This window comes from Phocoena phocoena, chromosome 11 (assembly GCF_963924675.1).
Source record: "Phocoena phocoena chromosome 11, mPhoPho1.1, whole genome shotgun sequence".
NCBI lineage: Eukaryota > Metazoa > Chordata > Mammalia > Artiodactyla > Phocoenidae > Phocoena > Phocoena phocoena.
Window position 1 is genome coordinate 100577650 of NC_089229.1, and position 13666 is coordinate 100591315.

Here is a 13666-nt window from a genome sequence, read left to right on the forward strand (position 1 = left end):
TTCCGAGCTGGCTCTGCATGACAAAGGGGCTTTGATCTGCCCCCCACCAGCCCGACACACCTGCCCGCGGGTGCCCCCGCCCCGACGGAGACCTCCCGAAGAAAAGCCCGGAGGGGGTGGGGACAGCTGTGCCCCAGCTCCCCCGGGCCCTGCTCGGCCACCTTCCTCTCCTGGTGGCCCCGGGACAGAGATATCTCCCAGGCTGATGACCCAGAGCCCCTCCCGGAGAGCCAGGAGGCCCTGTGCTGCTCGGTGAGATGGGGGTGGTCTCGGAGTGTGGGGGCGGGGGTTTCGTTGAGGTGGGGTGCTGAGGGGCCCTGGGGGTGTGGTCACGCCCTGGATGGGGGCTCAGGGAGGAGAGGAGGTGGGGTTGCGTTGCCAGAGGCTTGCTCCGGGGTCCGTCTGTCTCCAGGGGCTCTGGGAAAGCTGTTCTCTGGGAGCAGGCAGTCTGATGCGAGGGTGGCAAACCCATCCCTCCTGGAGGGCACAGGGGAGGCATGGGCCACCGAGGGGCTACCGCTGGCACAGCCTGGGGGCAGCTTTTACATTTCCCAGAGGAGTTGGCTGGAGAAAGTGCAAAGTCCCTCCCTTCTACGGTCTGTCCCGGTGGACTCGGGCTGGGCTTTGGAAACCGCGTTTAGCGGGAGAAGGGTGCAGACTGAGAACGAAGGCTCCTGCTTGGCTGTAGGTAACCAACTCGCCAGGTGTCTTTAGGTGCACGCAACAGATACACCCCTGGGAGGAGCCGATGGGATGGTCCTGTCTCCTTGGACGTTCTGGAAGGAGGGCAGGCGTGCATAGTAGCAGCCAAAGCATCTCCCTAAATGCCGCCCGGAGCGGCTCTGCGCTGGAAATGCCTTGCTTTCCTCCCTTTCCTGGTCTCTCAGTCCCCTGTTTCCTTAAGCAGCAGGTCCTGAGCAGGGCTCCCCAGGCTGGAGCGACCCCCAGGGTGAGAAGGAGAGGGTGGGACGGGAGGCTGGGGAGAGATGGACCTTCCCCGGGAAGCAGGCCCTCCCGGTGCCCCTGGTCTGCATCGCACACTGACTGCTCCCTTTGGCCTCTTCTCTCCAGGGATCCCGTCTCGGAAGCCGTCGGCCCCCGGGGTCTTCCCCGGGCCCTGCGGGGGGCGCGGGCGGACCATGCCCAGCCCGCCTGCCCTGCTCGCTGCTGCCGCTGCGCTGTTTGCCTGCTGGGCCCCGCTTCGGGCCGCGGCCAGCTCCTGGTGGTGAGTGCGGGCTGCAGCCCTCCCAGCCTGGCCCCCTGGGCCACAGAAGAGGGGCGAAGGGGCCGTTCCCTTTTCAGCAACCCCAGGAGAACGGGCACAGCTCTTTCTCTCTCGAGCCCCCAGCGTTATGTAAAGGCTCCCTGAGGAGAAAGGATTAGTTCATTTGGCTTTTTCTCTGATCCTGTCCACAGTCCCCTTTCCCTGGACCTCCTCCGTCTCCATGGGTTGTTAGAAACAGCTCTTTTGTTGCTCTCGGATCAATACGAATATTGATTTTTTTTTTTTCCTGCTGGTGAGGGCAAGGAGAGTAGGATTCCCAGTTTCTAAGTCTGAAGACCCGATGAGGGCTTTGCAGCAGCATGTGTGGCTTCCTTTTGTGTTGTTAAGATTACTGTCACTGCCAGGTGGACAGGGGAATGACAGGCATGCCCCGCATCCCCTGTTTGGCATGGTCTGTGCTCTGCTCTCACTTTTTGCTCAGATGGCAAAACCGCAGCCTTCCTCTCTGACTTAGCACCTTATTATATCTGCTAGATGAGCGGGAGAGCCCTACAGGGCAGGGTCGGGGGCCGTGTGGCAGAGAAGGAAGTGCAGACTTTTAGAGTATATGGCCAGGTATGTAAATTGGTTTCGATTTTAAAGGCCTAAGGGGAGTTCTCTTGAAAGGAACGGACTGCTTTCCGCACACATCCTGCGCTTGGGCCACAGTGGCCTGGCCGCGCCTCCTGCAGAGAAGCGGCCTCACGCACAGCACGCCCACCCGGCAGGCCACTCCGGTCATCCCCCCTGAAGCCCTCTCCCAGCTCGGAGCACTCCTCCCTGTCTGGTCACTGTGGATCCAGACGCCCAAGGTGGTCTCGGGCATTCGACATCTCACACGTTGCCTGCGTTCGTGCCTCAGTTTCCCTTTGAAGGCAGGAACTCGGTTTTGGGTGACTTTCCTTCCCAAGCCCCCGGCTCAGGGCCTGCCCGCGGAAAACCCCCCTGGGAGGGGGTCAGGTGCGAGGCCTGCTGCTGCCCCTGGGCTGCGCTCACTCCCGGCCCTCTTGCTGCAGGTCTTTGGCTATGAACCCGGTGCAGAGGCCTGAGGTGTTCATCATCGGGGCGCAGCCCGTGTGCAGCCAGCTCCCCGGGCTCTCCGCCGGCCAGCGGAAGCTGTGCCAGCTGTACCAGGAGCACATGGCCTACATAGGCGAGGGGGCCAGGACGGGCATCAGGGAGTGCCAGCACCAGTTCCGGCAGCGGCGGTGGAACTGCAGCACCGTGGACGATGCCTCCGTCTTCGGGAGAGTCATGCAGATAGGTGAGCGGGGCGTGGGGCTGGAGCAGCTGTGCTTCCCGGCCTGGGAGCCAGGGCTCCACGGGGGACCGGCGTGCTAAGGGGTGGTCTCGGGTGGCGTGCCGGCGCCCAGCCCCCGGGGTCAGCTGGCCCTCTGCTTCCCGCCCTGCCCCGAGCAGGGAGCCTAGAGGCGCTCCCTCTGGGCAGGGGGCGGGGGTCTAAGCCGAGTTAGAGCGGATCGGGAAGCCCGCCCACCACGACTGACCCCTGTCTCAGCTCCAGGGCCTCCTCGAGAGCTGTGGGCAGAGAGCTGAAAATTGCAGCCCTGAGTGTCTGGAGAGTTTTGCCTCTTCCACTTGGACACAGAGAGAGAGAAACTTTGGGACAAATTGGCGATGGCTGTCATTAACCCGACCCAGATCCAGTCCCGGCTTTTTCATCTGAAAGGGGATGTGTGTGAAAATGAGGGTGGGGAGGGGCAGACTGAAGGAGGAAGATGAGAGGGCCACCCCCGCCTGGATTCCCGTCCTGTCCCCTCTCCCACTCCCGGCCGAGGATTCTTCGGCTACCCTATTGCTTAGATGGAGGTGTGATCTGGGGTCTAATTGTTTTAGGTCCTTTTGAAATGCAATCCTCCCCTCCCTGGCAAGAAATTGAGAAATCCGGCCCTATTCTACTGGTTCTTATCCCCAGGGCCATAAAAGGAAGGTGTTAGAGCACCAGGTCCCGGCTCACACTCTCCCCGAACAGCTTCCCCCCCACCCCACCCCGAAGGCAACATTCTGCAGTTCCCTGAGGCTGCGGTTTCCAGCAGGCCGGGACCAGGGGAGTTAGGGATTCTGCGCTTTTGCGAAGGCCCCTCCCTCTCCTGACCCCCTTCCCCTCCCTCCCTGCCCCACATTGAGAAGTGAGGTCCAGGGAGATTACACTTTGAACCTTGCTTCTCTCTTCTTCCTTCAGCATCAACTCAAGGCCCTTGAAAGGAATTCTCATGAGTTCCTGTAACAGTCCTGCTGGGCAACTTTCCCGAAACAATAGGCCTGGGGGTCAAATGGGACTCATTCATAGTTGATCAGTTCTTCTCAAATATGCTTAGTGCCTGTCCCTTCTTCCCTTCTTCCTGGTGAGGGTCTTGGTCAGCCACTCTCCTCCCTGCCTGCTGGGTTTCAGGTGAGGAAACTAGGATGGCCCAGGTGTAGAGAGAGGCATCCCCTAATCACTGTCAGGGAACTAATATTTCTTTGGGACCTAGTGAATGCCTGACGTTGGCCAGATCCTTTTCTCGTAATTTTGTTGCGTGAAGGCCCGAAAGTGCGGCTTTGCTTTAGGGAAGAAGGCGTGTCGGGAACAGAAACTCGGTGGGGTGCAGGTCTGCGTGGTGGAGTGACCAGGGAAAGCAGACGCTACCAGTCTCTGCCCTACTCTGCTACATATGGAACCCCTCTGTTTGCCTTATTCTCACCGTCCCCTTCTGCTTCTGCTGCCTGGGAAGCTGTCCTCCCGCCTCCCGCTGGGCCCAGGCATTCTGGCGAGTCCTCTCCCTGTGTCTGGCGGGTGGCTTCTGAGACTCCTTCCTCTGAGCCACTGCAAGCGTCCACCACCAGAGGGCAGCAGAGAGGCCTGGAGGGCACCAGGCACCTCGCCTGGAGGCGAGGGAGGCCACGGAGGCGGGAGGCTCCTGCGGGTAGCTGGGCAGCTGTGGAACAGAGGACGTGATGTTGTCCTGCTGTCTCTGTGTCCCGGGAAGATTCACGACCCCTCAGGAGCTCCCTGGCTGCTGGTTTCTCAGCCTTTATCCTCTCTGTATTGTTTCACATATAGAGACGCCCCCAGTTCTCTGCTGCCGAGAGCTGCACGAGGTCTGTCCTTAGGCTTCCCTGAGGCCCACGTGCTGCCCCAGGAAGGCAGAGCTGCCTGCGCCCAGGGCCGAATGATGCCCCCAACCAAAGGAGACAGAGTGACCACGGGGGATCCTGAGGGGATTCACCGGGACAGACCGGGATCCAACTACATGGTGGGCTGGACCCGCAGAGCCCTGACGTCTGCAGGGTTACGCTCAGCTGCAGGAATGTTATTTTAAAAGGCAATTCTGAGAGGGGTGACTCAGCTCTGCAAAGCGTGTTTGCTAAAGAACGGTGGTGGAAGAAATCAGACATATGTAGCTTGGAAAAGAGAAAACATAAAAGGCATATTCGTTGTTTTCAAATCCTGAAGGGCTGTCAAATGGAAGAGGGATTAGCTCCAGAAAAGGGAAGTTATAGGGAGGCATCTTTCAGCTTACTCAAAGAAAGAACATTCTGGTGATTAGAGTCATTTTAAAAAGATGGAGTGGGTGGCCTTGGGAACCCTACCCGATGCTCCAAGGCGTGTTGTAAAAGCGATGCTCACAGCGGATGGAGTGTAGATCTGGGCCTGGCTTCAGACTCTCCTCCTGGTCCCTGGATGCCAGGTTGGGAGTTGAGGAACTGTTTTAGGGAGACTTCTCAGGCATGACTCCTTCAAAGGGGTGCCCAGTCCCTCCTCCCTAAGACCCCTTGGCCATCTTACCGTCCTGGGAGCTCGCATAGTCTAACTCCCTAGACCCACAGATCCTGTCTCTGGCTGTGGTTCACACTGGCTCACACATCAGTCCCGAGGGCTGAACCATGAGGGTGGCTTCCCACGTCACCTGGTTTTCCCTGGTGCTTCTCCTGACCCCTGGTTACTGGAGAAAAACTGACGTGCCCTGTCTGTTCTGGTTGCAAACTCCACTGTGTTGTACCTAGACCATCCAGAAGTAGGGCCAGGTGCAGTGACTGCAGACTGCCTTCCTCAACACCTGCCAAGACAGGATCGTGGGACGGCTACCCCTGACCTTGGAGGCTCAGAAGAGGGGGCACGTGGGGAGCAGAAGATCCTGCCTGGCTTAATCGCTGAGATCACGACTGAATCTCAGTTCCCTGCTAAGAATGCCTCCCCTCCCTCCATACCTGAGTCCATACGAGTATTATTTATCGTTTCTCATAACAGTTTTACTGAATGTAATTCATGTGTGGTACAATTCAGCATTTTTTTTTTTTTTTTTTTTTTGCGGTGGTACGCAGGCCTCTCACCACTGTGGCCCCTCCCGCTGCGGAGCACAGGCCCCGGACGCACAGGCCCAGCGGCCATGGCTCACGGGCCCAGCCGCTCCGCGGCATGTGGGATCTTCCCGGACCGGGGCACGAACCCGTGTCCCCTGCATCGGCAGGCGGACTCTCAACCACTGCGCCACCAGGGAAGCCCTGCCTTTTTGGTTATAGCCATCCTCGTGGGTGTGAAGTGATGTCTCGTGATTTTGATTTGCATGTCCCTGAGTATTATTTTTTATCAACGTTTTTATTGAAGTAGGACATCCATCATATGGGTTCTTAAGTGGTTCACTATAGCAATAAAGTACACAGTTTGGATTTTTTTTTTTTAAAGAAGATGTTGGGGATAGGAGTTTTTACTAATTAATTTATTTTGCTGTATTGGGTCTTCGTTTCTGTGCGAGGGCTTTCTCTAGTTGTGGCAAGCAGGAGCCACTCTTCATCGCGGTGCGCGGGCCTCTCACTATCGCGGCCTCTTCCGTTGCGGAGCACAGGCTCCAGACGCGCAGGCTCAGCAGTTGTGGCTCACGGGCCCAGCTGCTCTGCGGCATGTGGGATCCTCCTGGACCAGGGCTCGAACCCGTGTCCCCTGCATCGGAAGGCAGATTCTCAACCACTGCGCCACCAGGGAAGCCCGCACAGTTTGGATTTTTTACAGGAAATGATCTGGACGTTTAGAAAGACCGTGCTGAGTGACCGTGGAGGTGGTCCCCCAGTGCTGTCGGGGTGGGAGGCAGTGTGGACCTCGGGGGACAGAGGGAAACGGCCCAGACGATTCTGGATTCTGTCATCCTAGTTCATTTCTACTCCTGGTCTCGGCCGCTGTCCAGCTAGATAATACAGGCGTAAAAGGACAGATGTGTGACTCGTGGAGGGGGAGAAACAGACCTGTGAAGGAGAGGTGTTTGCCAGGATAGAGCTGCACTGTGGGTCCCATGATTTGTGCCCAGTCTCGTTCCGACCGTCCCACCTGGTCCACCAGTGCCTCCACGCCCCCACTCCCGTCCACTCAGGCCGGCCTCCTAGGAAGGCACAGCTGGGGCGACCTCTCCGAAAGGGATGAGGTGCAGGCCGGGGCTGAAGGGGCTCACGGGCAGACGAGTCAACTTCGCTTCCTGGTCCAGGGCGCTTTCTAACTCCGGGGGCCTCGGCAGGGAGACGTGCCCCCTCCCGGGGTGCGGGCTGGCGGGGCGGCAGGGGGTGAGGGCCTCACCCGTCTTCTGTCCACCCGCAGGGAGCCGGGAGACGGCCTTCACCTACGCCGTGAGCGCGGCCGGGGTGGTCAACGCCATCAGCCGTGCCTGCCGCGAGGGGGAGCTGTCCACGTGCGGCTGCAGCCGGGCCGCGCGGCCCAAGGACCTGCCCCGGGACTGGCTGTGGGGCGGCTGCGGCGACAACGTGGACTACGGCTACCGCTTCGCCAAGGAGTTCGTGGACGCCCGCGAGCGCGAGAAGAACTTCGCCAAGGGCTCGGAGGAGCAGGGCCGCGTACTCATGAACCTGCAGAACAACGAGGCCGGCCGGAGGGTAAGCGACCCCGCCCCACGCGCGCCGGGACGGCGGGCCCCGCCCCCCCACACGTGGACAGGGGGCCCTGCCACACACACACCTGGACAGGGGGCCCCGCCCACACACACCCGGACAGGGGACCCTGCCACACACAAACCTGGATGGAGGGCCCCGCCCACACACACCTGGACAGGGGGCCCTGCCCACACACACCTGGATGGAGGGCCCCGCCCACACACACCTGGACAGGGGGCCCTGCCCACACACACCCGGACAGGGGGCCCTGCCACACACACACCTGGACGGAGGGCCCCGCCCACACACACCTGGACAGGGGGCCCTGCCCACACACACCCGGACAGGGGGCCCTGCCACACACACACTTGGACGGAGGGCCCCGCCCACACACACCTGGACAGGGGGCCCTGCCCACACACACCCGGACACGGGGCCCTGCCACACACAAACCTGGATGGAGGGCCGCGCCCACACACACACCTGGACGGAGGGCCGCGCCCACACACACCCGGACAGGGGGCCCTGCCACACACACACACGTGGACGGAGGGCCCCGCCCACACACACCTGGACAGGGGGCCCCGCCCACACACACCTGGACAGGGGGCCCTGCCACACACACACACGTGGACGGAGGGCCCCGCCCACACACACCCTGGACAGGGGGCCCTGCCACACACACACCTGGACAGAGGGCCCCGCCCACACACACCTGGACAGGGGGCCCTGCCCACACACACCCTGGACAGGGGGCTCTGCCACACACACACCTGGACAGGGGGCCCTGCCACACACACACACACGTGGATGGCGGGCCCCGCCCCCCCCACACCTGGACGGGGGCCCCGCCCACATGCACACCTGGACAGGGGGCCCTGCCACACACACACACGTGGACGGAGGGCCCCGCCCACACACAGCCTGGACAGGGGGCCCTGCCACACACACACGTGGACGGAGGGCCCCGCCCACACACACCTGGACAGGGGGCCCTGCCACACACACACCTGGACGGAGGGCCCCGCCCACACACACCTGGACAGGGGGCCCTGCCCACACACACCTGGACAGGGGGCCCCGCCCACACACACCCGGACAGGGGGCCCTGCCCACACACACCCTGGACAGGGGGCTCTGCCCACGCACACCTGGACAGGGGGCCCCACCCACACACACCCTGGACAGGGGGCTCTGCCACACACACACCTGGACGGAGGGCCCCCCCACACACACCTGGATGGAGGACCCCGCCCCCACACACACCCAGATGAAGGACCCCACCCCCGCAGACAACTAGACCATCGGCTGTTTCTGGGCTCTGCTGTGCCACGGCAGCCGGTCCAGGAAGGGGTTGAGTCTGACCACAGAGATTCTTACGATGCTGACCTAGATTCCCACACTGGAACTCATCCTTGATTTCCAAAGGCTCCATTTCCCACGAGACACACGCAGTTGTCACTCTTCTAGCCTATTCTGTTCCCCCACAGGACATCCGTGCCTGTAGGACTTGGGTGCAGTCTCGTCACCGAATCCCAGGCACCTCTTGTCTTGGCTGCCCCTCCTGTGTCGTTTGAACAGCTAGGATGATTGGAAGTTTAGGCCATCAGGCCTCGTCTAGGGTTTGCGGTTTGTTAGAGGCTCAGGTAAAGCAGAGCTGACTTTTCAGCGCTGCCATCATGCATATCCCGAGACCCAGTCCAAAAGCACACTTCAGTACTGATGGCAAACGCCCTTGGGTGCTTTAACCTAAGTGGAACTGTGGAAGGCAACCATCCTTTGAAGGCCCAGTCTCATCAGTCTCGTGGAAGAGGCGAGGGTCTTCTGAGCTCAATTTCAGTGGAGACTAAAATGTAGGTTTGGGGAGAGCTGGGTTTACTGCTTGTGCAGAGTACACCTGGGCCAGGGCTCTGGGCTTCCTGCACGGGTGCTGGAGAGCTCGGGCCTCATCTGCCGGCACCTGCTCGGGAAGCCCCCATGTCTGAGCACACGGCCTGCTACTCTCTCCTGAGCAGGGTCTGCCCTGACGGGGTCTGCCTCTGCTACCGACTGGAGGCCTCGCTCAGCCAGAAGCTGTCTTCCACTCTTCAGGCGTCCACCGTGGATGTGCGTCCAGATCTCCCTGGACAGAGGTCTGAGGCCCGAGTGCTGGGTGGCAGGAGGCCCTCCTGGCGAAGGGCCGGGGCCACGGACCTCTCAGGAAACCACACAGACCTCTCTCTGGGAGAGCTGTCCACACTCAGGTCTGTGTCAAGCCCGGGCTCGGGGCCCAGCAAGGTACTTAGTGAGGCCGATGAGCTAACGATAAAACAGGAGCAGCAGTTTCTGGAGGAGAAGTAAATTCAGAAACTTAATGTTGGTTCCTTGGTGACTCAGTAACAGGACATGGATATACTTCTAAAAAGTGTTAATATATTAATTTCTTAAAAAATTAACTCGTTTCATAGGAGCACATATCAAATGAAGGGGATTGGAAATGCCTCTTCTGTGACTTAGCGTCCTGTGGTGCTGGTAGAACATGGTACCCGTGTGTAAACCTAGCGCCATCACTAGCGTGACGTCAAGTCAAAATTAGAATTGGTCATCGCCCAGCATCTTCCTTGCAGAGGCCACGCCCAGAGGCTAGTTTTGTTTAGCCAGATATGGGTGTTCAGCTGTGGCGTGTCAGGAGTTCGGGCCGTCGCTCTGATCTGTGGCTATCGTGCTATAAATCCGGGTGGAGAGACCAGAACTCTTCTGCTCTGAGGGCATCTGTGGAGCTGCCTCAGTCTCCCACGACCTCCTCTCCGTTTGCCAGTCTTTGGGAGTCTAACCGTGAGAGACTGATTTAAAAAAAAAAAGGTTAGGGTCTTCACTTTATCTCCTGAATGCCCAAATTCTACCCATTTTTCGAGGTCCCAGTTCAAACACCACGTACCCCCATAATCTTTCCCATCCCCCGTGGCTGGCAGTCTCTGCGGAGCACAGTGGAGCCTTGCGGACCTGGCTGAGGTGTTAGACTTTGCTCACTCCAGCTCCTGAGGAGCGGGGGACCCCCGCACGTGACCATGCAGGGAAAACTCCCCGTGACCTCCTAGCAAGAGGTCAAGTTCAGGAAGGCTTTGCCTGGGGCCCCGGGGCAGATGCGGAGGTGCCCAGCCGCTCGTCCTCATCCGGCCCCACTTCTGCTGGCTCCTCATTTCTTCACCCTTAATTGTTTGTTTGCTTTTTCCAGCCCTTATCTCGGCTGCGCCTTCCATCAGCCTGTCCTACCCCCTCCCCGGCTTCGTCTCTCTGCCCCCGTAGTCTCCTCACCTCTGCACAGCCCTTTATCTCTCCCCGGCGTCCATCTGCTCCAGGTGGGGAGTCTCTGTCCCTCTCTATGTCTTATCCCCCCTCCAAGGAGCAGGCCTCGCCATCAATCACCTCCCACCTCCTGACACCTACACAGAACCTTCCTCAGGAAACAAGGTGGCCGGCATTGAAAATGCCCTAGACGGGTATTTTACAACCAGATCTTTTTAAAGGGTAGGGTATCTAGGATCTGACATCTTGACCACAGAGGAAATCTCGGGCATACTTTACGAGAAATTTCTCTTGGCCTTTGAGAGCCTCTAGTGACCCTGTTTTACAATACTGAAGCCAGGGGCGGTGGGTTGATACTGCCTTGTCACTCAAGGGCCTCTGAGCATTTTCTAGATGAAAGCTGCCTCGTCCTTGTGACATTCCTGCCAGTGACCGAGCTCCGTCACACCATTAGATGCGGAAGAGGGGCAAGGGGCTCTGCCAGGGGGCGAGCTGTAGACCTAAGAAAACTTTTAAAACATTCTCCTGCTTTTTCAGTTCGCAGCAAGGGCCAAAATGACCAACCTCCTTCTCTTGCAAGAGGAACATCTATATATTAGCAACAGTAAAATATTTAAAATACAAGCATAACCGTCTCTACGCTGTCTTTCTTCCTAGAAGAAGGTAGAATGGACGTCTAAATAGTGAGGGTCAGTGACGCTCTCCCTTCCGGATTTGTTTTACTAAAATTCCTGTCCCTCCCAAATCTCCCCGTGGAGATGCTTATCCATCCCTCACCCCCAGTCACTCAGTGTCGGGTACACAGTTTTAGGCCCTTAATGTTTCCTCCTTCTTCTAACAGCACCAGCTGCCTGACATCCCTCTCTAAACCGAGGACCGTTTCCAAGGAATGTCAGGCTCCAGCTCAGACCCGGGGGATTTGCGCCAGAGGACGACTGCGGGCCCCGTCTTTGAAGTCCCTGTCGGAATGGGGTGTCAGTTCCTTTCTGCCTTTGGCCTGGAGCTGCCAGCCAAGTGCTGGTGCCTTTAACCTTGGGGAGGGGCCTGCCTGACTTCTCCACCCTAATCCGTTTTTAAGCCCCAAGTTTGGTGAGCAACCCTTCCTGGGTGGCCCTTGTACAGTTTATTGAGCCTCATGTAGAGCGACGGTTTCTCCACCCGGAAATAGTGGGAATAGTTCTGTACCAGAAAAAAACCAGGAAGAGTTTGGACAGGAGTAATAGGAGCTCATGCAGCTGAAGCTCTCTCTCGCACCTGCAGTGGTCCCAGCCGCAGTGCTGGATAAAGACACAATCTGGGGACTCTTGAAAAGAAAGCCGAGAGAAACCCTCGACAAATGAGTCCTGCCTGCGTCGGTGACAATAGCTGTGGCAGAAGAAAATGTTGGGCAGCGGACCTGCATCTTTATCCTGCCATCTGCACTTCTGGGCCGGCTGCCAGGGCTAGTTGACACAATGCATCCGTATGCTTTCGCTGAAAGGCACTTTGTAAGCAGCTTTCTGGTCTGCTCTTGCCTTCCCATTTGGATTTGGGGTAGCCCACGTTCAGGTCCCCTCCCATTTTCGTGGTTCAGTGACTTCTGGGTGGATTTGTTTTCCAAGACATCCGCCCTAAGATGGACCCACCGGTCTGCTCTCCCATCGCAGAGGGCCTGCCCCTCCCCTGCATCACAGCCACTCCCAGGGGGTGTCTTGTCACAATGTGCTGTGGTTTATGGTGAGGCTCCGATGACTGTAGAGCTAGTGAGCAACTGTTAACATAGAAAAAGGGACCGTTTAATTCTTAGGGGACTTGACAGGATTGTGGAGAGCTTTCGGCTAGCCAGGGCCGTGCCAGCGGTCTCTGTTCTAGGCTCCCGGTACGGCTGATTCTTTTTTCTGGACTGGGCTCCATATCGTGTAAAAGCTACACTCATGTTGTTGTTTTTTATTTGTTTGAGACTTTGATCAAGATAGAAATAGCCTTTTTTTTTTTTTTTTCCTGCTGGTAACGACACATTTCTTGTGACAAATTTCAGGTGATAATAAATGGGTAATAAAAAGGGCAAGTGTGCCATCCTGGTAGTGACTCAGACATGGCCGTCACCTCCCCAGAAGTTTTCTGTGTGCTGTTCCTTTTATCCACTTTCAACCTGGAAGGACCTTTGGACACGGTTGGAAAACCGGCCCTCCGCACACGCACCCTGCCGGCCCTCTCCTGCACTCGCCCTAGCCAGCCTCTGGGCATCTTCCGTCAGGGATGTTCCTTCTCATCCCCTTCTCTCTCCTCCCCCTCTCCCCGCAGGCTGTGTATAAGACGGCAGACGTGGCCTGCAAATGCCACGGCGTCTCGGGGTCCTGCAGCCTCAAGACCTGCTGGCTGCAGCTGGCGGAGTTCCGCAAGGTGGGGGACCAGCTGAAGGAGAAGTACGATAGCGCGGCTGCCATGCGCATCACCCGCCGGGGCAAGCTGGAGCTGGTCAACAGCCGCTTCAAGCAGCCCACCCCCGAGGACCTGGTCTACGTGGACCCCAGCCCGGACTACTGCCTGCGCGACCAGAGCACGGGCTCGCTGGGCACGCAGGGCCGCCTGTGCAACAAGACGTCCGAGGGCCTGGACGGCTGTGCGCTCATGTGCTGCGGCCGCGGCTACGACCAGTTCAAGAGCGTGCAGACCGAGCGCTGCCACTGCAAGTTCCACTGGTGCTGCTTCGTCCGCTGCAAGAAGTGCACGCAGGTCGTGGACCAGTTCGTCTGCAAGTAGACGGGGCCGCTCTCCTGTGCTCCTCCGCGCTGCTGCAGAGTCTATAGGATCTAGATCTATATAAATCTATTTTATATTTGTATAAAGAAAAGGATGGATGGTAAATAACTGAAGGAAGAAAACGGAAAGGAAAAGCCTATTTAAGAGACGCTGGAAATCTTGGAGGATTGGATTTTGCTGGTTCTCTGATCCCAGTGGGTGGGAAAAGGGCTCTGTCCCCGCCTCTGGTGGGGACTCTCAAGAGGTAGGGACTTGGGAATGTTCCCTGTCTACCCACCGCGGCCTTGAGGACAGAGGTGGTGCTTGGAGGGGGACCTTGATGATGTCTGGAGTCTTTGCTGGGTGGGTGACTGCCCTGCGACCCTGGCCTCTGGGCCAGGCGGCCCCGTGGAGTGACGGGAACCCAGCCTCACGCCTGGCATCTTCTGGGTCTCGTCCAGAGCACCGACTGGTTCCATGAGAGGCCCAGTGCCTCCTTGCACTTTCGTCCGTGTGCGTACT

General features: G+C 58.6%; 1 protein-coding gene across 1 annotated transcript; it reads left to right on the top strand.

Moving 5' to 3' along the window:
* The first annotated feature begins 1139 nt into the window (after nt 1-1139).
* On the top strand, nt 1140-13304 carry WNT5B (Wnt family member 5B). Its single transcript, XM_065887492.1, has 4 exons — nt 1140-1225; nt 2281-2528; nt 6849-7141; nt 12707-13304. The coding sequence occupies exons 1-4, from the start codon at nt 1140-1142 to the stop codon at nt 13163-13165; spliced, it is 1086 nt and encodes a 361-aa protein (XP_065743564.1). The 3' UTR covers nt 13166-13304.
* Nucleotides 13305-13666: the final 362 nt, after the last annotated feature.